Source organism: Phaenicophaeus curvirostris, chromosome 4, assembly GCF_032191515.1.
Source record: "Phaenicophaeus curvirostris isolate KB17595 chromosome 4, BPBGC_Pcur_1.0, whole genome shotgun sequence".
In the NCBI taxonomy this organism is placed as follows: domain Eukaryota; kingdom Metazoa; phylum Chordata; class Aves; order Cuculiformes; family Cuculidae; genus Phaenicophaeus; species Phaenicophaeus curvirostris.
This window is the reverse complement of record NC_091395.1, coordinates 43,732,235-43,758,718: the sequence shown is the minus strand read 5'-3', so window position 1 is coordinate 43,758,718 and position 26,484 is coordinate 43,732,235. Positions and strand designations below refer to the sequence as shown.

At 39.4% G+C, this 26,484-nt stretch overlaps 1 protein-coding gene across 4 annotated transcripts in view; it reads right to left on the bottom strand.

Annotated features, from left to right (window-relative positions):
- Positions 1-26,484, bottom strand: part of WWC2 (WW and C2 domain containing 2) — a 298,844-nt gene that overhangs the window by 260,258 nt on the left and 12,102 nt on the right. For all 4 annotated transcript variants that reach the window (XR_011337363.1, XM_069855898.1, XM_069855899.1 and 1 more), the window contains exon 2: positions 2,670-2,779. Coding sequence is in view for 3 of the 4 variants with exons in the window: in XM_069855898.1 (XP_069711999.1) it covers positions 2,670-2,779 (110 nt within the window). In the remaining variant the exon portion in view is untranslated. The remainder of the gene's footprint in view (positions 1-2,669; positions 2,780-26,484) is intronic.

Sequence of the window (26,484 nt, the reverse complement as noted above, 5' to 3'; positions counted from 1 at the left end):
CCCGTTCCCTCAGCTGCTCCTGGACTTGTTCTCCAGCCCCTTCACCAGCTTCCTTGCCCTTCTCTGGACACACTCCAGCACCTCAATGTCTTTCTTGCAGTGAGGGGCCCAAAACTGAACATGGTATTTGGGGTGTGGTCTCCCCAGAGCTGACAACAGGAGCAGAATCACTTCCCTACTCCTGCTGGCCACGCTGCTCCTGATACAAGCCAGGATGCCATTGGCCTTCTTGGCCACCTGGGCACACTGCTGGCTCATGTTCAGCTGCTGTCAACCAACACCCCCGGGTCCTCCTCTGCCAGGCAGCTTTCCAGCTACTCCTCCCCAAGCCTGTAGTGCTGCACAAGGTTGTTGTGTTCCAAGTGTAGGACTTGGCACTCGGCCTTGTCGAGCCTCATACTATTGGTCTCAGCCTGTCGATCCAGCCTGTTCAGATCCATTTGTAGAGCCTCCCTACCCTCCAGCAGATTGACATTTCCTCCCAGCTTAGTGCCATTTGTGACTTTACTAAGGATATGCTCAATCCCCTCATCCAGGTAATTGAAAAAGATATCAAACAGAACTGGACTCAACATTGAGCGCTGGGTAACACCACTTGTCATCAACCTCCAACTGGATTTAGCTCCATTTACCACAACTCTTTGGGCCTGGCCATTTGGCCAGTTTTTTACCTGGCACAGGGTCTGCCTGTCCAAGCAAGTTTTTCAAGCAGAATACTGTGAAAAATTGTGTCAAAGGCCCTCCTTTTGTTGTTAATATATTTGTAGAAATTTTTTTTATTATCTTTCACAGAATTGGCCGATCTAAGTTAGAATTGGTCTTTAGCCCTTCTGATTTTCTGTCTACGTGACCTCACTTCATCCCTGTAGTCCTCCCAAGATGCCTATCCCTTCTTCCAAAGCTTATATACTTTCCTCTTTTTTTCTGATATTGACCCAAATCTCTGCTCAGCCAAGCTGGTTCTCTCCCCCGACAACTAATTTTCAGGCAGATGGGGATGGCTTGCTCTTGCATTGTCAGGATTTCCTTCTTAAAGAGCATTCAGCCCTCCTGGGCTCCTTTGCCCTTGAGGACTGTCTCCCATGGACCTTTATCAACCAGCCTTCTGAACAGTCCAAAGTCTGCCCTCCGAAATTCCAAGGTGACAATTCTACTGACCCCTCTCCTTACTTCTCCTAGAACTGAGAATTCAGAAGCAAATTAATTTCTTTCTTCACATTTTAAATTCAGTCAGATATGTCCCTAATTTTTTTAAAGTTCAGAAACATTTAACACCATGTATAAGATCAGAGAAGTCTCACTGTTATTCCAAAATAGCAAGGCTATAAAACCCCAACTGAGGTCACTGGATGGAATTCAGTTCGAGATTAGTTGTCTATCTGCAGGTGTTCAATAAGCACAGTATATGTCTAACATCTCATCTGAGTTATCAGAGTTACAGTCCAACCCAACCAAACGAGCTTAAATCAGCTCATCTTCAAAGCAGACACCCAACCAGGCAGCTACATCACACTTTGCGTTACACTGGCTGTATCTGATTAGATAGCTATTGACTACAAAAGCAGTTTAGACATCTCAGAGTTTATTCACTTGCCCATACACTTGAAATGCCATAGGGTAACTAGTTTTGTCTCCACCTTTGCTCCACAAAGCCACCAGCCTCTTAGCATCCATGCTGTATGTGCTGACCTTGTACAGTTGTCTCTGTTAACCTAAAGCATCTCAAATGGCCATAGGCACCTCGCTATTTTTTAAATAAGCACACAGCACTGCTAGCACAGATACAGGCACCTATATTCACATACTGATCTCAAAGGGAATCTCTTCTTCTATGTAATTAAAAATAATTTCTGAGAAAATAGAAAAAGTTATCAATTAATATGGAGTAACGAACACAGAAAAAGAAGATAGAAATGTTTTCAGGAATACATTTGTTTCATTAAGTCTAACATGCACTGTATTTCAAATTTTGCTGTAGTTTTGTATGGTTTAGACATAATTCCCGTGCAACTGTAGAAACAGACGCAGTCATTTTGTATTAGTGGATTTTCTTGTAAACCTTTTAAAGCCAATAATGTTATACCAATGGGCAGTTTTCCCCAGCATTTTGATTTGCCATTCCCTCTCCAATTACTACAAAATATAGTATTATTTATAGCCTGCAATGTATTCTACAACATTCTTAGAATTACAGTACATTTACCAGAGCTCATACACAAGTTACAAACACTCGTGGGCACACTCCATCCTACCTTATCTGCAATAGTTCCTTTCAGCAGTGATACTGAACCAGTTTTTGTTACTTGTATCAGACTATCTCTGCTAGTGTGCAATGCTGAATATTCAATAACCACCAAACATCATACGCTTTTTCAGATACCAACAGATGTCAACCATATTTATTTACTACATATTACACGCATTTCTTCCACAGCAAAAGATGAAGAGTCATATGAGTAATTTTGAACCAGCTATAATACATCTGCGACCATTCCCAACAAACCCATGCACACAAATAGGATAATATGTTTACTGAAAATCAGAAATTGTTACTTCAACCACACTTCTCTCTTCCCCTGCTCCCAGTCATGCTTCAAAAGCTTCTCAGGAAAGTCTAATCATGATGAGACTTCTTATACAATCAATACGGTAAATTAAAAAATACTTACGGTTGATGTGATCAATATAGTACACACCAATCTGAGGATCATATGCAGCTTCCCAACCCCATGGGAGTTCATCCCCAACACAATCCGCAAATGATAAGGGCTTTGTTAACCTAAAAACAAAGGAAAAAGTTAATGGTGTAGCTTTTCTCTCTTCCATACATATCTTTGTTACTCACTTTCTCCTACTATGACAGAAGCTAAAGAAAACATAACAGGTAGAAAGGAGAGCAAGGTGTTTTCTCCCTCTCAAAGCTTAGGTTCTCAGTTGTTTTTCCCTTATTCCATCCTTCTGAATTCATTAACTCTAAGAACATAATACAAGTTACTGCAAACATTTTTCAGCATAAGCACTCAAGTGAGAAATTCACTGCAACATTTCTCACATTTGACAGTTTAAAATTAAACAATAACCTATAGCTTGTAAAAAAAAAGTACACAACTATTTGTCTCCAGGATAACGGGACTCTTCAACCCTGAGTCTATGATGACAGCACAAGATTTCAAGGTCATCTTCCCTAATGACTACAGACAAGGAACTCTGAAAAGAGACTGCAATCACCTAAGATGCAGTTAGTGGCACTTAGCAATCTGCATACTTGAACAAAATAAGCAGCAGTGTGCACAGCATAAACATTTCATCAGTAACATTTAATGGGTCTTAGATGCTCACGTGGTGCTTTTTTTAGGAGGACAGGTAAAAAAAGTTTTGTAATTTGAATAACAGAGCACCTATTTATTACAAGAAATAGATTCATAGCAATAATACATGGGCTCTTTTCTAACTGAAGCTAAGTGAAGCCTTACATCATTATCTTGTGCCAGCCCCCCCACCTTTTTTAAAGAAATAAGTATTGAGATTCTTCTTGAGAAACCCACAGATAAACGCCCTATCTGATATACTGATGTATTTAACAGGAAGAACAAGAGACTTAAGGTTTTATTGTAACCATGGTGACAATAAGATTAGTACATATCGAGAGTTTAAAAAAAAATCCTTAGAGTACGATTATCAAGAGCAGCTTGTGGGACACATGAACATCACATTGTTCGCTCATTCCTGCCTAAGACTGTTTTTTCATGCCATCATTAAAATTCTATATGAATAAAAAGCTAACAGTCTAATTCACATATGCTTTTCTGTGTTTCAGTATTTTTTATTCAATTATTTTCTAACCAAAAGAAACTGTTTTATCGACATTTTTGTGAGAAATGAAAGAGAAAAGAAAAGCATACTTTGCCTTCTCTAAAATTAATTGGGTTTTTTGTGTAGAAAACACTAGATAGAAAATACTTTACAAAACCATTGAATTAAATTCTTCATCCAGCTGAGAAAATAGGAATTTGAGCATAGGCTTCATGTAGAAATCATTGTCCCACAAATATATTATTAGTATTGATGGATTTGACCTCCCAGTTCTTTAAGTAGGGCAGCACTTCATTCCTCCAAACCAGGGCTGCAGAAAGGACAAAGCAGAATCAAAACCTTTTGGAATTGTGATTTTTCTATTTATTTCTTAAAAATTGTAAGCATGAATCCACTTCCTCATATTTCTCCAAAGTTTATAACATAATCCTAGGAAGGTTACTGATTCTTAATTTGAGGTCCTGAAAACATTCACATGTACAAGGCAAATTCGCCAGTTTACTACCGCTTACAAACTGCAATGCAAAACACACTGAAAACTATTACAAATGCAGGTGAAATTATCAAAGTGGAACTGCATCTGAATCACTAGGATATAAAATACGGATTATAAGCCGCACAAGCAAGCTGCGAGAAAAATTCTGTTTACTCAGAGTCTCCAATAAGAATGGCCAGCCACAAACACCTTTCTCAGCAGCGTGAGAAGGTGTAGTTTCTGAAATACCTGTTCTCTTTCTCAACCTTTATCTGCTATATGCTGCTTCACAGTCCAAGAGCTGCTTTTGTAATGGAAGTCTTAAATGGACGTGACACATCCTCCTCATTACGATGCAGGAGAAGACATTGCAGGAGGAGACATCAGAAGACACTGCACTGAAGCTGACTGGGGTTAAGCCTACCTGTTGTATCCTCTTCTACTGCTGATGTAAAATATGGACATTGTACTGCTCTGAGTGAGGCTGCTGTGACCCCAGCTCAGAACTGCCACTCTGCTCCTCACTCTCCTTTCTTCAGGACAGCAGCAGCTGTGCTGACACGGCCAGGCTGGCAGCTCCCAGCAAAGCTCCACCTGCCTGCCACATCAAATACACCTGCCCAAACATTACCTACTAGTAATTAGCAGCACCACTGCAAAGATTGCTGTTCTGTTTGCAAATAGTAACAGTTAGACAGAAAGAGATGGCTTTCAGGAGAGCAGGAGAAGCCTTTCGAAGCCAGGATAATGAATACAATCATTGTTTTAGCCAGGCTGCCCACAGCACCCAGCAGCCTGAACACAGGGTACCCACATCAGTGCTCCGAGGCCACTACTCCTCAGAGGAAGCATCCATCACATAAAAGCACCAGGCTTTTGGCGAGTTTGGCTAGTCAGTGAACCTGTGCTAACCACTAGGGCTCACCTTGCTGGGAAGAACGTCCTGCCTCAAATTAGATTATAAAGGTGGATTTCCAAAAAAAAAAAACCCATTTAGAATCATAGAATCACCAGGTTGGAAAAGACCCATTGGATCTGGAGCTGGAAGCTGTCATCACTCGATGATCCGGTGGGTCTCTTCCAACCTGGTGATTCCATGATCATTGAGTCCAACCATTCCTATCAAACACTAAACCATGTCCCTCAGTGCCTCGTCCACCCATCCCTTCAACACCTCCAGGGAAAGTGACTTAAACCCCTCCCTGGGCAGCCTGTTCCAGTGCCAAATGACCCTTTCCATGAAAAATTTTTTCCTCATGTCCAGCCTGAACCTCCCCTGGTGGAGCTTGAGGCCATTCCCTCTCGTCCTGTGCCCTGTCACTTGGGAGAAGGGGCCAGCACCCTCCTCTCCACAACCTCCTTTCAGGTAGTTGTAGAGAGCAATGAGGTCTCCCCTCAGCCTCCTCTTCTCCAGGCTAAACAACCCCAGCTCTCTCAGCCACTCCTCATAAGGCCTGTTCTCCAGCCCCTTCACCAGCTTTGTTGCTCTTCTCTGGACTCGTTCCAGAGCCTCAACATCCTTCTTGTGGTGAGGGGCCCAGAACTGAACACAGGATTCAAGGAGCGGTCTCACCAGTGCCAAGTACAGAGAAAGAATAACCTCCCTGGACCTGCTGGTCATGCCATTTCTGATACAAAACTTCTTAAACTTAAAAACTTAACTTAAACTTAAAAAAAAGAGTATCTTAAACTGAATAAAAATCAAAGTTCAACATCATCCTTAGCCTTAATGTTATAATATTAACTCAAACCACAAGTCTTACAATTCAAGTAATAAAAACATTTAAAATACAATACAGCAGAATAAGGATGATAAACTACTATATGCATGCCCAGATGGTGTCTAACAAATTCATTTAGAACTCTGCATTTAAGACTTTCATCAAAGATACACACCACAGTCAGCAACAATCACAAGATGTGATTTTTAAACCACCTCTACAGGGAGGATATAATCCCTGTACTATCCTGGCTTTTCATCTGCACTCCACACCAATTTTATTTTTAATCAAATCCTGACTACTTGCTATTACAGCTCATTCTGCAGGTCAGCCTGCAGGCCACTCTGGCCATAGGGATGTGCTGTCCAGGTGTTATCACCTGTCAGAAATCTGACACCGTGAGAATGAACAGCAGTCTCTCTCTCACTCCATAAATTAAAGCAACACTAAAAAAAAACAACCTGTGGAAAAGTACTTGAGTGACCCACTGTAGACCTTAAACAAAAGAAGAGGTGGGAAAGAGAGACCCTGAAGTACAGAGAGTACTGGGCAAATTCTGCTCTGCTCAATCGCTCTTGACATTACAGCCTTAAGATTGGACCCATGTCAGAACTGTCCCTGAGTAGATTCTTTTAAAAACTAAAAGCTTTGTACATAAGAAGATCACAATTATGTAAGCGTTACATCGCCATCACTCTTTTTTTTTGTTCCAGAGTCTTTTAACAGCACAAGATTTTTGAGCCCAACACAGACTTCTAAAACTGAGCAGCAAGTGGCACAAGGCGATGCTAGATTGCTTTGGGCCCTCAGAGCAGTCTTTACATAAACAGCATTTACTTTCTAAATACATATGGCAAATGGATGAGATTAACATGACATGAAGATTAAAACGCAAGAGAAAATTTGCAAGACAAAAGCTGAAAGCAAAGAGTTATGAGACAGGACGGAAATAATACCTAGGAGCAAGGACTGAAGGAATCTCGCTTGTATGAAGATCATTATCTGTGACATAATAACCTATGATAGACAGACTGCCATCACATTCATTAACTGTGACCCAAGAAAAATGAGGTTTATTGCACCATAACTGAGGATTAAGTGCTGCCTCTCAGGGCACCGATACACTGAAGTAGTTCATAATACTTTCTCAGTTTGTAGTCATCAATTTACACGCTCTTAAAAGAAAGCCAGTACTCTAAAAAGGATGACTTAAAGTCCACCTTTAGTACACTACTAAGTTTAATCAATTAACAAAAGGTAGGGGTTTTAATGCATACCATTAAGCTCAAGTATTCTCATCCATAAGCATTTTAAAAAAAAACTTATAGAATTCCTTCCAAGTGAAGACTAACGTATTAGCCTTTAACTCATGTATAACATTTTCCCTTACTCAACCCCATATGGCTGCAATGCTCCCATTTCTGCGTATGGATTGAGATGCACTCCCCAGACCAAGAGAATAAGAAGCAGGTGTGTGTAATGAGAAGTGGCAACTCCTAAGAAAACCAGGAAGCATTCTGGAATCCCACTGTGTAAACAGTATATAATTATGTTATTGCCAATCACTTCACAGATGCCCTGGGAAACCTAGGAGATAAGTACAGCTTAAGAACTGAGAAACCACATTACCTCACATCCACGTTTCTCTTTGAAGCTTTCAAAATACAAAGCTAGGTAAGACCTTAAAATGTAGATTCTATAATATGTGTGTCATCCATTAACAGTAGTTATTGCATCTGCAGCCATGTCTGTAAGTCTGTATTTGCACCTAAAGTCAATAAAGAGGCTGATGATAATGTAAAATGGAAACTACAGACTAATAGACTGTCAGCACAATATTGTTCAATTTGGACAACTTTGTGCACCTTATTGCTTGATGTACTCTCTAGATCACAAAAGTACATACAAGAAAGTTTTCTTTCAAAGGTCAGGATCCCCAAAAAATGAGACATTTACTGTGTATACAAGGGAATGTTTTTGTTCTGTCAAGACGCAGACAATCCATGGTATTTGACACTTCTGTGACCTAAGACTATCAATGTACACATTCTTAAAAATGTATGCAGACATGTATGTGTATGTATACATCTACACAGATATAGAACAATGTCTTGAAAATTGCATGTATGCAAGAGAAATGATGCATTCTGCTGTATTCCTTCTCCGACTTTTTTTTTTTCCTTAAAATCGGTTCAGGATGAAATCAATAACAACACTGAAGCAGAGGTTGCACATACTATGGCTAGGACCCTACTTCAACAACAGGAAACTCTGGACTTTGGTCTTTGTTCTCTTCTTAACTCTGCTGATACCATCATCACTGACCTCCTTAGCATACTTTGAGACGTGATTTTAGCCACACTTCGAAGTACTATGTGAGTACAGCTTGAGATGTTTTGCTTAGATAGAACTATTCGCATCAATTTTATAAGACTGCTTTATTGTGATTTATGATACATGTGATAGAGGGGGTGGGGAAGAGAGAGAGGTTACAGTAGACAGATCTGAGAAAAGAGCTGGTGGGAAGCTGGCAGGGGGAAAACAGACCAAAACCAACTGACAACAAATCTGAGACCTCTATTACTCAATTAGAAAGGGAGAAAATGGAGGTTGGCAAGAAGCACATTAAAAATACATGAGAACTATGAACAGGTTAATCTTAATCTCTTTCAAAATTACTTCCAAGAATACCTATTTTGCTGTGCCATGCTTGACCTACAGTCAAGACTTCAGAGTTTCAAATTCAATAGAATTCAATGAATTATAACTAAGGTCAATGTTCAACTAGCTATAGAAACTTCAAGATGCATTTGAAAACTTTCTCCAAACCCCAGTCACCCCTTACCCAAAAAGACCTCAGGTTCTTTGCCACACAGCAAGATTTTGTGTGAAAGTTACAGGAAGTGTCATACGGACTGAATTCCGCAACAACACATTCTTGTAAACAGAATTATATATAATGATGTACATTACATATTATTTATTTACTGTTACAATGCAGCACTTGCTATTAAAGACTCCCACCCCTTATGCCTCTTCTCCAGACTCCAGCAATTAAGACAAAACATAAGATGTTATTTAGATATGCAGCAATGCAAACTTATGAAAACATAACTGAAGAAATTTGATGATGGAAAGACTGTATGCACACTTACCTGGAATCTGGGTCACTTAACTTCATACACTCTTACAAAAGGGTGTACAGAAGACTTACAAATAACAAAATACAACACTAACACAACTACTTTCCCTGAGCTCTTCCCCACAAATATTTTGTTATCACAGTGACACAGAATAGGACCACGTGAACTGATTTCTTATTTTATTTTGCAAAAGGACAATATTTACTACTTATTTTGATCCAGTAGCTCAAGAACAGCAAATGTAAAAATTTAAATCGACTGATCAGGCAAAGGAACATGTAAGAGGAAGAAAAATGCTCTAGATTCTTCACTAGAACTGATTGCTGTGTTCAAGTTGGCTCTTAAAATCAATTCAACTCATATCCAATTTTCTAATGCCAAAGGCAGTGTGAGTTTGAAGGATCTATAGATAGGTCTTCTAATCCCATCCCAAATATCCAAAACGTGGATTTCTTATATATTCTTATATTTCTTATACAAAACTCACGTGGACAATTCATCCCATTAACTTCTAAAGTTAGTTATCTACCCTGAATTACTCCTTTAAGTTCTCTAGAGAGACTGATTCAGCACATCTACTTAGACTTAAGATGAATCACAGTGAAGGTTTCCCTCTTTTTCTACAGACTACAAGAGTATGACCACAAGGCTGCTTAGCCTATGTAAGGCACCTAAGTTTAAAGGGGGATGAATACTATTCCAGGCAGGAGAGTGCATATAGAACGGCAAAAAAAACCAAGCTGTAGCTCCACACTCCAGGTCGGAGTGAAAGAAAGGCATTGCTGCTCCCTGCGGCTGAGGTCAGTATCCATTAACAGCATGAAAGTTAACATTACATGGGGAGGGCAATTCTCTCTTCTACAAATTACTGCAGCTAAAACTCAAAAAAAATGCTCTTACTTTCTACTAATAATACTGCTGTCACTTCCATGTTAAAAAGTGGTAACTGTGCCATTTACCAGTAGAAAGGGGCAGAATTTGCAGCCCATAAAATACCCTTTTGTTCTATTCTTTGTTCATTCAAGTCTATAAACAAGCAAATCCCACACAAAACTTCTGTCTCCAGAAAGCTCACTCATGAGTGTTGACAGACAGAATTTTAGCTTCTAAACACCAGTTCTTAACACAGTAGTACCTCCTGTTCAGGTACTAAGCCAAGATAGTATGTAGAAGTATTTATTGCTTAGGTATGTTCTCTTTAATAAGGGCATTATTAGGATATATTGCCACTTTATTATGGGTATTACTTTGAAAGGGCACCTTAGCAGACTTCAGTACCACATTAAAACAAATCAAACAAGGGGTGGCAGCCCCTTTTTAAGTATAGCGTTGTAAAATAAACAAACATGCTAAGCTCAAGAATCTGTTTACCTCATTCACAGGATTTGTGCAACCAGACGTTAACAAATGCCTATATTTAAGAGACAGCAAACACTCATGTTACCTTCGCTACACAAACACAGAACTACTAAAAACTGTTCAAACTAAATGTCACCCCATTCTTTTATTAGGAAAAATGCTCAATGATGTTATGCTGGTTTATGCCTATAGCCGCTAACAGGTAAACTATTAATCTGCTTGTTTCACATTACACATGCATGAACATAACAATATAGTTTACATTCAACCGTTCCTAGCTATGCTCCTAGCATTTAGACGTAGCAATCTGCAGTACAGTGACAGTACCACTGCTTTGCTTCATTGCACCTCAATCACATACTCAAAAACTAACTGCAGAATGTGAAGTCACTGCGGAGGACACTTTTAGGAGACAAACGTTTATTAACTCCATCAGAAAGTATTTTCTGGATATATATAATGAATTTTCATTTGTCTCCCTGTTTTCAGATCATTTTGCTCCTGGTAATACAAAGATGGGTAAACCAGTCAAATTTGTCCAAGAATGGGAACTTGACCTATGAGGACACTGATTTGAGAAAAAACATACAGGTATAGTATAACTTTTAATAGCCTGCAATTTCTGTTCTGTGATTCTTTTAAGCCCTTGAATACTTAGACAGCAGGCCTTAAAGAAATACACTACTTATTTTAGAGTGTTTCCCTGATAAACACTTACACACACACCAATAAGGGGTTATACTGAGACACACGCAATTTCAGCAACACAAAACAGCTGGACATTTTTTGGGTAAGCACTACTGGGATAATGAGTTCTCACAACTATTTTAGAAACTCAAAACTTGGTTTCTAGTATTGAACTTGTACTGACAGTGGTTTACAACATCTCCCATATTACAAGTGAGCCATAGGTTTATGTAAATAGGACTAGACCACTTTCAATGTCATTTCAGAGAACATTTAAGACCTTGAAAAATACAAATTTCCTTAAAAGATTCTTGTCTACCTACACAAGCAAACCCAGGTGAACACAATATTGAGTTCATGAAGCACATAAATATCAAGCAGAAACTAATCTACTTTCCATCCTCATAGGGCTTGGCGGTTTTAAAACCTTTTTGATTACCGAAGAAGCTGTTTCTTCTATGTAGTTTGGGCAAAATACTCAAGGCTGTTTTGAAATGTTCTGCTGAAAAGGACAGTGTGTTGAACAGTGTTGCAGTTCCCAGTCCAAGAGCCCTCCAGAGAGCCAGCTGCATTAATACTGCCATGTGAAATGGCAGTATCAGTCCATTATCGGTTCTGACTGCTAGTGCCAAAAGCCCTTTTTGAAGATCAACTCAGTTTCATACTCTGTAACATGGCACACAACCATTCACCATATTCAGTAAGTACTTTTTAGAAACAACAAGCTGATACCTCACCAATGACTGGTTTGGCCGACAAGCACCTGCTACAGTAAAAAACTGTACTCCATTCCACAAATGTTTTTCCTGGAACTACTCTTCTTGATTTAGTTAAACATTTAACTGCCAGGGCAAGGCTGCAAACAAACCAACAAACCTTTCTGAAACTCTACTACAATAAAAAACCCCTAAATTCAATATATTCGTACATCACTTATGAAACTTGTACAACACCAAACCCCAGAAACCAGACAAAACCTCTTAGCTTCCAGTATCCATTACAAACAGCTGTTTTGAGCCAGTACGACCATGTATTTAATAGGAAAGATGCACTGTACATTAAAAGCAACAAGTTATTTAAAACAAAAATCAGCTTATATCTGCACAGAATTTGAATCTACCTATTTTAACTGCAGCACAAGCTGAAGAAAAACAACTACAGAATGAATGCTACCCCTTTAGACAAAAGGCATAAACTGAAGGGATGGATGTTGCCTCAGAAGGGCCAGTAAAATCTGCATAAGTAGTGAACCAAACTGAAAAAAAAAAAAAAAAAAAAAGAAACCCACCAAGGAGCTGAGGGGACCCCCAAAACAAATTAAAATACCTATTAAATATAAAAATCAGAACTCTTATATGATACAACAGTTTTCCCAAAAGAGTCTTTTCTCCTTCATGTATCAGTTTTGCAAGCGTCCTGTAAAATCATCTGCAATTAAGTGATTGCAATATATTTGACAAAAATTACTATCCTTTTTATTTCTTTACTTTAAAAGACTTCATTGATCAAAAATTCTATGCACCCCCAAACTCCCTAAGCTTTACACAATACAGGGAAGTTACGGATGAAAATCTGCAGGTCCTCTAAGGATCTTGCCTGGTTTCTCCACAGAAAAAACACTCAAGGGAGAACCGATGCCTTTCTCTCAGCCACACACAGGAAAGGAAACAAGCAAATTAAGATGACAAATTAAGACTTCAGCACAGGAGGTAGAAGATAACAGAAGGTGAGTGGAGAGGGAATATGCTGCCTTCCCATTTACTCCAACATCCTACATGCATGTTAATGCCTGGTGTAAAAATATGTTATAAAAGCAATGAAGCAGAGCATAACTGCCCCTTCCCAGTTACAATGGGGTTAACATTAGCTCAATGTCAGCTCACTCTGTCCCTTCACAGGTGCTTCTGAAGAGGCACAGGAACTGAATAGCTGAGACCCAGAAGGGGAAAAATGCTTTTGGGAAGGAAGGGACCCACACCCACTGGTTGCAGGACCAGGTCAAACTGCCTGCCGGCATGGGGGTTTTGTTTCCCTTTTCCTTTTGATTATGATAAACTGTTTTGGCTTTCCACTTAACAATTACCATCAGTGAAGAGAAAAACTGCACGCTGAACACAGCTATGCATTTTGCTACATCATTTTATCCTTGAAGGTACTTAAGTGAAAAGGAGAACCAGTATTTTTTGGCTCAGCTTCTGGCTATTTGTTTTTGTAGGGGAAACCCCCCTAACAAAATCACTATTTGTAATATGTTTGTCCCTTTAACACTGCCAAGTTCAACAGAAGGATGACATTTTGAAAGGTTTGGGGAGAAGTGGGGCAGAGAAGTGGAAATGGGTAATGCCATGAATGTTTTCTCCTGCGTTTTTCTTGACGCAGCAGTTGGTCTTGCGCTGGCATGTAAGCACTGTAATATTAGACACCTGGAATGTGAGGAATGTCTGATAACCATACCCTAGCACAGGGATAATTCCACAGCCATGAACCAACGATATGACCTTTGAGCTTTCTCCTGGAAAGCTCAAATGCAGTGACATTATGAAAAGGCTATTACGAGAAGTGTTGCTACAGGTTATTTGTATATACGTGACTGTACACTGTTGATAGAGGGAAACCATGTTGTCATCAATAGAGAACACTTAAGAAACTTAGCTATTACTTTTAATCTAAGTCCATAAACACCAGGATATTTTTCCAGTAATTTTAAGTGTTCCCAATCCTGAAATCCCTTCCTGCAAACTTGACTTGGAAACATTTTCCTTACCTGTCTTGAACCACTCTGCTTCTCATTTCATACACTTATTATCAAACTACTCCTCTACAACAGGAAGACGTGTCTTTAAAAATACACAAGTAAAAAACAAAACAAAACCCCAAATCAAACAAAAACACCACCCCCCCCAAACCTAGTCAAGCATTGGTTCATGAAATTCAAAAAAGGCACAAACTCAGCAATAATTTTCATATACAAACAGGAGCAACTTCTGTTCCCAGAAACTTACGAGTTAATTGAAGCGGAATATAACAAAACAATAGGAGGAGAACGTCCATAGGTTAGAAAACTTGCACGGAACAAATCAACAAAACACTTACAATAAAGGATTTGTAGGCTTGGCTATCAGTAAGCCACTAAGTATCAAAAGCAGTCTTCCTAGCAGATAGTTAGCTACTAAAGGGTTAAATACAGGACATTTTTGTAGTGTGAAAATTACATCTGGGAAAGAGAAACGCATTTCAAAGAAAGAACACAATCAAAACCAGAAAATAATCCTGATAGCTGATGTCAGCATTGAAACATATTCCCTATCCCTAATCTTCCCCCTTCCTCCTTTCTGTAATCTCTCACACACTCTAGTCCAAATCACACCACTACTTGCCTCATCAGCTACAGAAAATTATTTGGAAAATTTTGTTCTGTGAACTCCCCTTCACTCCTGCAAACAAATGCTTGCATTGCAAGGAACCTTTGGCTTTATCGAGAGGACATTTAAAGACCCTTCTTGCCTAACTCTGCTCCCACTGAAGTCAGAAGGAATGTTACCAGTTTCAGTAGCAGAGAACTCAAATCTGTGACAAGCACATCTGAAAAGTACCATCCATCTGAACATCTCAGATAACCTCACAAACCTGCAACTTCAGCACTGTGAACCACTCCAGTCAAGTACACCAACCACTGCAGAAGCAGGGAAGAGAGAACTTAACTGTCCAAGGTCACTGCAATCTGGTTACAGATCTACAACCTGCACCCAAGGGGAGCCTCTCATGGGGGAAGCACCCCACTCTAGCCAATATTCTTGATACCAAGTCCTTCATATCCCAATTTCTACCTTCTCATCTAATCATTTGTTTTGTAACAATTTTTAAGGCATACCTCACTAAATCATGAAGTGTTTTGCAGTACTCTGCAGCTCCTGTTGCAAAAAAACTGAGCTAGATTAGAGCTCAAATGGTACACAGCCACTGGGCCAACATCTGGGCATCAGTAGACTTTACTTCCAGATGCCACAGGAGAAGAAATCTTTAAAATGTATTAACAAAATTTTTATAAGGAAAACAAACACACATCACTGATATTATATAGCTGCAAGCAACATATTTAAAAAAGTAAAGGGGAATATATTTGTATTTTAATATTAATAAGAGACCTTAAAGTCTGCCAACCGTTGCTACAAACAGTTCAGAAATTTCCTTCAAATCATTTCAGCTATAGTTTCATAGAGGATAGCCTCTAGAAAAATCTTTACATTCTTGAGAGCTGAGTGATGGGAGCCAAAGCCTGATTTACATACTAGTAAAACTGCACAAAACTGAAATAACAGATAATGGCTGTAGCAGATCTGTATAAAGCAAACATACTTCATATCAGGCTTAAAAGTGCAAGATGCTGAAATGCCAGGGTACTGTAAAATTACAGTTATAAGAAGATTTCAGATATATGTTCTGGTCTACATTTAATCCCTCCCACAAATTATTTACATATATTTATAGGACTCTAGTTCGCAATGCTTTTATTAAAATTAAACTTTCTTTGTATATTCCAATACACTCCCAAAATAGTATTATACTAAACAAAATCAACACAAGACTTCCATCAGCACCTTTATTGTTTTTATATTTCTTTATTTACAAAATTAACTGAGCTTAAGTTTTAGATTAAATTTATTCCTAGTGGCAGTAAGGTTTGAGGAATGGGAAATATGCAACAATTATCCAACAGGAAATATCTACATGTTCTGCTATGACTTCCTTCCCATAGACCTACTCCCAGAAACTGCCTGAAAAAAACCACCCCAAAACCTGTAACAAATGCAGCACATTTTCTTGTAGTCACTAGCAGGAACACAACACATTACACAGTTTATTGCAGCATGGCTTTCTATTTAAAAAAAAAAAGCCAAAAAACCAGCTTTTGTCTCTCATGTCAAACTGAGTAAACATCTTTCAGGTCAGATAGGCTTTTCAGTTCCTTAAAGGGTAAAGTGAAAAAGAAAAAAAAGTAGGGATGGTGATAAAGAAAAAAGCACTGAACCCTTCTATACCCTTCCCCTACCCCCCAGCATACAATTACTTATCACACATCCCTCTTTACCAAGTACATTTGGCACGAGCAGTAGTTAAGAGCCGAAGAAATACTTCCAAGGCAGTAATTTGTAAAGATTGCTGAGGAACTCTGTGAGACACTGTAAATGGGAACCTGAAGCTGCCAGATGAGCTAATTCTCTACTCGCAGACTGGAATAGAGTTATCTACCCTACCGACATGTGAAAATGCACTACCTTCAGGTTTATTAGCAGTTTGCACCACGGATCCTAAAAGATTAGAATAATCTAGGTTAAAGGATTACTTCAGAGAATACAGTACATATTAAAACCTAGTCCCTGACTGTGGTTGCTAATATTATAATAATTTCTTCAAATATGCATAGAAACATCAAAACAATATTCACAATACTCCCATAAGTAACAACAATGTTTTACCAGTCCTGTCTTTCAAGGTGAAAGTACGTGCAAGAAAAGGAAAGATGCTGGCAACACCAGAACGAAGTTGTTGCGCCCATTTGCTTAAGCTGACCCTTGGAAACCCAGAACTCAAAAAAATTATGCACAAAAATCTATGAAGAGGTTTTGTACCACTGAATCACTTTTAATTGGACCAAAAGGCACTAAATATATCTGCCAACACCTCTGAAGAAGTCATTCAGCTCCCTGTGGATGGGTGGCTCTTTGAATCAGCCCAACGTTTAGCAGAAGCCAAACGCCAAAAAACTTTGAAGGAGAGAAACATAAAACAAAATGGAAAAGATCACCATACAATTTCTATAAAGCTATTGTGTGTTTACATTTTAATACTGTGTTCAGCTCTGGTAGCCCCATATTTCCACACCACAACAACACCTAGAAAGTAAAACCACAGAGTGACACACAGAGAAAAGCAGGCACTGGTGATCAGAATACAGACTGTATATGCAACTAAACAGATTAAGATTATTCATGTTCAAAGTTGCTTATCATATACAAAGAAAGGAACAGTCAGTGTTTACCATTTCTCACACTACAAGGAGACACATAGTACAGAAGAGCAGGTTCAAAACAAAGTTCTGGAACAACACACAATCATATCTGGACCGCACTGCTGCAGTATTTTGCTGAGGTCAAAACTGTAATTGCTTTCAAAACCACAACCGACAAAAAAGACAATCTATCCACAATGACAGTAAACATGATATTCCAGATGCAACTATTTTCCTATTGGAGTTTCTATTCTAAATGAATTCTTCTTCCAGCACATGCAGAAAGATTAATTAAATGTGCCATTCCCTCCTTTCCCGAGGCTATAATGACTGGAAATTGGAACTGCAAAGACAGAAACCATGTTAGATACAGTACCTTGTCTGAAAGTAAGTTAAAAGAAAAGATTCTAGCTACATAGAAGCTGCTGACCTTCACATTAATGATTAAAAAGACATCAAAACAAACAAACACACAAAAGAGAGGCGATACTTTTCAAGACAGCTGCTACAATAGCAGCATAGATCAATAGGATCCACCATCTGCATTCACAGAAACCGTTAGGTTGGAAAAGACCTTTAAGATCATCAAGTCCAATTGCAAACCTAACACTGCTATGTCCACCACTGGACTATGTCCCTAAGTGCCACATCTACACCACTTCCCTGGGCAGCCTCTGCCAGTGCTTGACAACCTTTTCAGTGAAGTAATATTTACTAATATCCAGCCTAAACCTTCCCTGGCAACTTAAGGCCATTTCCTCTCGTCCTATCACTTGTTACTTGGCAGAAGAGACCAACAGCAGCCTCACTACCACTTCTTTCAGGTGGTACGGAGGCATAAGGTCTCCTCCTCAGACTCTTCCTGACTAAACAAAGCCAGTTCTCTCAGTCACTCCTCAGAGGATTTGTACTCCAGATCCTTCACCAGCTTCATTGCCCTTCTTTGCATAAGCTCCAGCACCTCCATGTCTTTCTTGTAGTGAGGGGCCCGAAACTGAACATGGTATTTGAGGTGCAGCCTCACCAGTGCTGAGTACAGGGGCAGAATCACTTCTCTGGCCACACCATTTCTAATACAGGCCAGGATACTGTTGGCCTTCTTGACCACCTGGGCACAGTGCTGGCTCCTGTTCAGGTAGCTACTGAATGACACTCCAAGGTCCTTTTCCACCAGGTAACCTTCCAGCACTCTTCCCCAAGCCTGTAGCATTGAACACGTCTGTTGTGACAGAAGTGCATGACTCAACGCAGCCTTGTTGAACCCCACACAGCTGACCTCTGCCCATCAATCCAGCACGTCCAGATCCTCCTGCAGAGCCTTCCATCCCTCAAGCAGATCAACACTCCCACCCAGCTTGGTGTTGTCTGCAAACTTACTGATGGAGCACTTAATCCCCTCGTCCAGGTCATTGATAAAGACATTAAACAGAACCAGCCCCAACGCTGAGCCCTGGGGAGCACCGCTTGTGACTGGCATTATTCTTTGTAAATTAACTCATAGGATTTGCCTGTTATATGTTCCTTTCTGTTCCCAATGATAAAGTGGAGAGAATGCTTCCCAGTGGGACGAACAAAGACAAGGAAGAGACTTTGGCCTTGTGCACACACTTCAAACTAGACACTTCTTAGAATTATTAAAACTGCCTCACTACAGAGAGCATTATGGAGCTACTGCAACTCACAGGCAAACATATCTTTGAAGGCTCTTTAACGTATTCTTATTTAATAAACATTTAGTTATTTAACATTTTGTAATGAGTTACTGGAGTATTTGCTACTGCTAAGTTATAGTAAAAGGATGGGTTTTTAAAATAAATATTACAGTCGACATTTATTACAATTACATTAATCCCATTTATGGCAAATAATACATGGTCAATATCGAATGTTAGCAAAAAAGGAAAGTTAACCTAATTAAGAGAGTTACAAGTTACTTCAGCAGCGCAGCTCCCACAAAGCTCACAGCAACAGGTTCCATCTTGAGTTGAAAGAAAGAAGTTCTAGCTAGTCTCCACTTTTGACTAAAACCCAATACCAATCCTTTCCATCTGTCCTAGTCTAGTAACAGCAGCCTGCAGTACAGGCTTGCCGTCTTTTGGGCTAGTGGTCAACAGGTTGTATCCTACCAGGTAGAGGCGGATCGTTTGAGGGACGTTTAACACCCGCATCAGTGATTTGAGGGAGGCATTGGAGTGTAATCGCAGACTTACAGATGACTCAAAACTGGCAGGGGGAACAATCAACACCGTCAAGGGTATGACCACCATTCAGAAGAACTTCAGCTACAGGAACCTTCAGAGATTCAGCGACAACAAAAGCAATGTCCTGTATCCAGAAAGCAAATACTCCCAGTTATACAGGCTGGGACTGATCAGCTGTGGAGCAGCTCTGAGGTCCCGGTCAGCAGTGAGCTGGCAGTGATCCAGTGCCCTGGGAGGAGAGAGCACCAAAGGCCACCTTCATCAGCAGGAGTGTGGCCAGTAGATCACGAGAAGCGATTCCTCACTCTGCTCTTCATTGATTAGGCAGAATATCAAATACTGCATCCAGTTCTAGACTCCTAAGGCAAAAACCACACCCACAAACTGGGGGAAGTCCAGAGGAAGGCCACCAGGATGAACTGGAGCACTTGCCCTGGGAGGAGAGGCTGAAGGACTGAGGTTTGTTCAGCCTGGAGCAGAGGCAGCTTCAAAACAACGCTAAAGCAGCCCCTACCTACAAGGAATTTTTCAAGGTAACTGTGCCAGGCTCTTTGCAGAGGTGGACTTGGTGAGAGGAGAAGAGAAAACAGGCGTTAAGTTGAAACAAATTCAGACTGGATATAAAGGAAAAAAATTACTGTGAGGACAGGCATGCAGTGGGACAAGCTAACCTGAGACTTGTACCTGACTAACTCTGATCTCACTGCTGGCCAAGCTTTTGAACATAAATTTTAAATCTTTGCTGTCACCGCACTTCCAAGCTACGTGCATATATATACATAAATGTTTCTTGGAGGTTAAGAACTCCACCTTGACAACAGAAAAATAATCTTTGTTACTTGCTATATCATAGAATCTCTAGGTTGAAAAAGATCTTTGAGTTCATCAAGCCCAACTGTACCTGTCCACTACTAAATCTTATCCCTAAGCACTTCTTCTACACGTCTTTTAAATACCTCCAGGAATGGCAACTCAATCACCTCCTTGGGCAGCCTCTGCCAGTGTTCCTCTCTGTATTATCTCACTTCATCTCTGTAGTCCTCCCAAGATGCCTGCCTCTTCTTTCAAAGCTCAAAAACTTTCCTCTTGTTTCTGAGATCCGCCCAGAGCAGATCTCTGCTGAAAGCCAAGCTGAGCAGAGAGTTCTATCACACCAAATACTGTGGTTCCATAACAATTTAAGTGGCTCTCACCTGGCTATCACTGTTCTGTTCTTCCTCCATGCTACGTGTTCATGTCTCTTTCACTTGTGCTGGCACTCATCTGACTCCATATTAAGTCAGTTCAAAGAAATAAACTAGTAGGAGAGATTGATTTTTTTTTTTAACCAGCTTAACTGCCTAAATAATTCACTACTGCTACAAATGCCAATGCAAGAGAGGGTGGAACCAGTTGCAGTCCTAATTCAGATTGGTATGAACTAGTCACAGAACAGTCCCAAACAGACAATGAAACCCTGATTTTTGACAAAGATTGTAGGCAGTACTGTAAAATATATGATAATTACTTCTCCTCATCATGGTTAAGCTATTAAAACAGACAGGTAAGAGTAAACATCCAAAATCAGAGAGGTGCTTAACTACCTTGAACAGTTCTTATGTGGTTAAACTTAGGAGACCAGTTTTAGTAGGTTGAGGGTTTTTTTGGACTAACAATAAACAAGTAGTTGTGAAGCTCTGTTTCTGAGAAAAAGAGAAGAAATTACAGAGAATAGAATTTAATTCCTGTTGTATTATGAAATGGAAGGGCTCAAGCAATTAGGAAATTTTCTATTTATTGCAATTCCTTGATCTGCTGTCTACCTGAATTGTGATGTAGAACAAAGTAAATCAGTGAAGTGCCTGATCCTGCAAACCATGAACAACTTCACAGAACAAGCCAAGGAAACTCCCATAGGCAGCTGCCTTCTACACTAAAATCCATGGCATTACCTTCAACAAGGACAGAAGCAAACTCTGTAAGTGAATAATACTTCAGTTACCTGACTTCTGTCATGTTTGCCAAAATAAAATCTAAAAAAAAAAATTGTCCTTCTATAAGAGGGTTTGCTTTTACCATTTGGAGTTCTTTTTAGCCAAAACTAGTAGAGCCTCATTAGGGAACTACGGACAGTGTTTAAAAACAACAGTGATACTGAAAACTACAATCCTGTCTCAAATACCGAGCAGAGGCACATCCACAGAAAAACAACACCTAAGCATAAACAATTGATTAAACAGTAATCGCCCACACTGTATATATTTTTTGTACTGGAAGAGGCAATTTGCCATATAAGCAATGTTTCAATAAATTCAGCTGACTAGAAAGCTGCAATTTCACAGACTTCTCAGTTTCTTAGACACACTATTTTTAAATGATTACTTCATAAAAATCAGTAAGTATTTTGTTAGATGTAAAGTTTTTTTATACAGTTTGAGTAATGAAAACCCTCAACATTATGTCACACAGTGGAAATATGCACTCCTTGCCAAGATAAGCATTACATCTCCATTTGCTCCATTTGCCATTTATTATTCTTTTAAACTGAATAGAGAATATTGCTCTTAAGAGATAGTCCAGATACAAATCTCTGCTATCCAATTACTTATGTAATCTCTTTAAACTTCTCAATGGAAGTCTCTTACTATCTCTCATAAATCAATCTACATCAGTCGCTTTTGTGAAAAATCCGTAACATAAATATTAATACTTTGAGATACCATTTTTCCCTCCAACTCTACATGATATCCTTTGGTTCCTCTGGGAAATTACTTCATGTATCATTCAAGCTTTTAAAACAAGAAGTATCTACTTGGAGGCTAGGCTTCCAACCCTGTAAGCAGCAGTCACCTAAAACAATTCCAAGAAATACTGGAAGGCTCGTAAGTAGGTACACTAATTAAATAGAAGTCAAATTCTAACCTGTTGAAAATGCCGTTAGGTGCTTGCATGCATTTCAATGCTCTATAGCATATTAAGTTAAGCAATGAAAGTAAGTACAAGGAAAATTAACAATCAGAATGTGTACAAGCATGGAGTTTGATGTAACAAGAGGACAGATTTCCAAGCTCATGACAGTACATGCAATTCTTTTCTAGCTTATCTACAGACACTGCGTGGCTAAAGTTCTATTTTAGAAAGTACGACAAAAGATTAGGGAAGAAAGAGAGGATCGTGATTATTCACAGTCCAGCAAAAATCTGTTTTCAGCATTTTAGACTCTAGGGATTCCATAGTAAATTTAAGAGAAGAAGCTGGAATTTCCTGATCTGGCAGATATAACCTAGGGTGGGGGAAGGAGTATTCTCAAAAGACCTTTCAAATGCAGACTTGGAATTTTGCCGGACAGAACAATGATTGATTTGAATCAGCCATAACAAAAAAAAAAAAAAAAAAAAAAAAGAGAGAGATTTGATCTTCTGTCAAGCCTTTGAAATGGTAAAACTTTATAGGAATTATCAGCACTGCATGCTTGTTTAATGAAAAATCCATTCTTTAAGTTCAGTTCTAAACATTTCTAACGCACTTGTAGGCTGATCGTTTCAGTCACTGTCAGTATACCAAGCATCTCTTCTCATACTGAGCTATGAAGAACTGACTCTTCAAGACAAAAATAGTAAGGAAGAAAGGTAGTTTTGCAAAAAAATAAAGCACTTGCACGCCTTCCTAAAGGTGATCTGCATAGCTCTTTACTGACTTTTTCAGTATATGATAATTTTATCCTCTCCCAACCCAGCTCCAGTGTTTTCTCAGCTTTTACACCAAAGAAATAGTGGAAAAACTCTGCTCTTTATTGAAAGACCAGGTGAAAGGGTCTAACTTCTGTCTTTTTTGACAGACTTTGTCTGCTTCTTGCCAAAGACACAAAAAGCTTTCTATTTTGCCCATCATATTTTCTCTCTTCCACCTTACTACTTTCTCTGTGTTCAAGTCATTGCATTTCTACCACTTATACTTACAAAAGATTGTAAGAAGGTCTCTGGTTTGGTTTATGTAAACAGCAACATCACTTAAGAACTAGAGACATCCACTGAAGGGTACCAGAGCAATTTCTGGGTACCAGTGGAACAACAGTACTGCTCCTTTCCTCACATTACAGTATTTCAACTGTTATTAGCATTTCTGCATCAACACATACAAGACATTCTGTCTGGAAGCAACCCACACCCAAAAACCCCAAACACTGCTATATTTATTTTTTGATCATGACACCTGGCTTCATTTGAGCATTGCCTGCAGAAGAAATGCATGTCCTTGTGCAACAGAGACACAGTCTGCAAAGTAACTAACAGTGTTGTCTTCTTGGTTTTCCATGCCTGGATTGTTCTTCCTGTTGTCCCTCTAAAGCCAGCGGCTGGGAGATACACAAGGAAGCAGCAGTGCTTGGTGACCCTCACTGGCAGCCAAAGAATTAGTCTGGTTGACAGAGCATGGCAATCCACTGCGCCAGCTGAAAGAAAAGCAGGCTAGAGCATTTTTTTGATCCTTTCACTGGGATTTGGGAAGACAAAAACCTCTTCCTTTCACAAACCTGACTAGGAAGCTTAATTGATGCCCGAAGGACCTTTACTGTACTGATGCTCCCTATGCTTAGGCTATAACTAAAGTCCCTTATAGGTGGCCCTAGTCCTTGTGAATGGTTTGTGACTGAGCGTGAAGCAGTTCACCATACTGCTCCAGACAACATGGACACAGGAAAAAATTATCCACATGGCATGATGCTCCTGTGATACTCACACTAGGCAGAAAGACTGTTCAGTCTGTCTGTTGGTAGAGCAAAACAGGGCAGAGTACATCTTGCAGAGCATGATCTGCAGTCACTAGGTGCAGAATTAGGTAGAGAGGGTAAGAGAAATCCCTCAACTGGGGTATGGGTGACGTCTGCAGCTTGCAAACTCCCCGCTAAGACAATATAAGGACTGAAACACTGAAACCATGATGTTAATGTCTTTGTTTCCTTCCATTTTGCCTCCTCCAGCTGCTATATGCCTCTGAAAGAAAGAATGCAGAAGGTGGAAAGCAATTTCCAAGGGAAAAGGTAGCACAAAACACAGCTAGGTTCTTCTAAAGTCAGTTTTTATGGATCTGCAAAGGAAGGCCTCGCCAAGCTTTGTGACCCAAGAAGGAGTACGAACTGTACAGAGTAAATCATGCTCCTCCTGCCAGTCGCCAACAATCCTAGTTGTGCTGTTGAGCTGCCAACAAGCTAAGACGTATTGTGGACTTCACGGCAGTGAAAAATGTTGCATTCTCCTGCTGCCATCACCCTTACCTGCCTTTTATTTATTCTATACTATTCATACAGATGGAGCAATATATTTGAACAGGTAAAGACCGACTCTTTCCACCACATTCCTATCTTCTGCTTATTCACTTGGGCTATTTTTTGAACAAAAAAAGTTCAAATGCTAGGAACAGAGGGCACAGAGGACATGGCAACTGAAGCTGGGAACTGCTCTTGATAAAAATCTTAGAGGAATTTATGGAGATTACAGACAGCCTTTCATCGGTTAAATATTTCTGTCATAGGCACAGCTCTTAATGCTATCCAGAGGACAATAATTATATTTCATAGGAATTTCTACAGCATTATTTCCTTTTATTCATTTGTCTGCCTTGGTCCCCCAAAAATTTTTGAAGTGTTCCATTTTCAAAACTGAAACCTGGATCTTCCTGCTGCCTTGGGTTAAAACAGTTCAGGAAACAGGCTTGGGATGTTTAGGTACCTCTTCCGTCTCATTCATTGAGGGCAGACTGCTTTTCAATAGCACCAAGTCATTCTGAGCCAGGAAAGGGGTTGGAATCTGATTCTTTCACATTCCAGACCAGTAACAACTAACAAGCAATAAAAATCTTCCCAGTCTTTTGCACTCCCAAAAGGGCCTCCAACAAAAATTTTTCATCAAAACGGAAGAATGGAACATTGTGCACAGACTTAACACTGCAGCTTCTGAAAAAAAACCCTATTTATTTAAGTATTTCAACCAATTTCAACTGTCACTTCACCTTACAACATTCATTTTTTCTCTTTTCTTCTGCCTGTCTTGCTAGTGACAGTCCAATGAAATGTTCACCTGTGAAAAAGCATATGGCACACTACAGACATATTAATACTTTCAATCAAGTATTAAAGCAGCATTGCTTTTCTACAGCACAGTTGTGGATGTCACTTGGAGCTTTCCCTGTGACAAACATATCTCTTATAAATTAAGCAGTTTCTAGTCCATCAGCAACTATTAGTATAATAATTATTCATTACATAATTTACAGCTTCCAGTGGAAAAATAATGCGAAATAAACTGCGTCTTTATAATTAAGAGAAGATTCTCTGTACATCTTAGCTTGAAAAGACACACTTTTTTTTTGAACAAGAAAAAAATTAAAGATAGAATTACTATTCTTCCTAAAATTGCACAAATCTAAGAAACAAAACAAACCATGCAGTACAAAGAAGATTTGAAAATGCTAGGATCATCAAGAACCCCATGTAATTTAAAGCCAGCTTCAAGATAGCCCCCAATCAAACCAAATATGTAGCCAGCAGGCCAATTCTTTCAAGTATCCATCCACAGGCAGTAATTTAAAAAACAATCACAGTGGTGAATAAAAGCTGTTATGATCTATGAAGTACAGCAAGGTGCCATTCAGGAGAGTTGTTTTCAATCATCCATCTCTGAAAGTGCTTTCTGGAACAAACTTTAAAATGTTGTCCCACCAAAGTCACATTTGAAGGAACAGGAAAAAATCATAACTAGATGCTTCTAGTGCATTTAGTAGTAAATTTAACACTGCACGGGAAATAACATAGCCCTCACAGGTATCTAACAAACCAATCACTAGATGTAACATACAGTTTACTTATCAGATTCTGAAATTCAAGTTATTAGAAGTGGATGCTAACTCCTGGGTGTTTGAGATCCCTATCCCTACACAGGGCAAAGCTGGTCTTCAAAGTGAGAAAGAAATTTGATTTCTATGCTTTTGCACGTAGGATTGATACCAGAACAAAATGAAGCTTTAGATCATTGTTTATAGGCACTACTGAAGCGGACAGTTGTTGAATTACTGTCATTATACTACAAAACACCACTAGTAA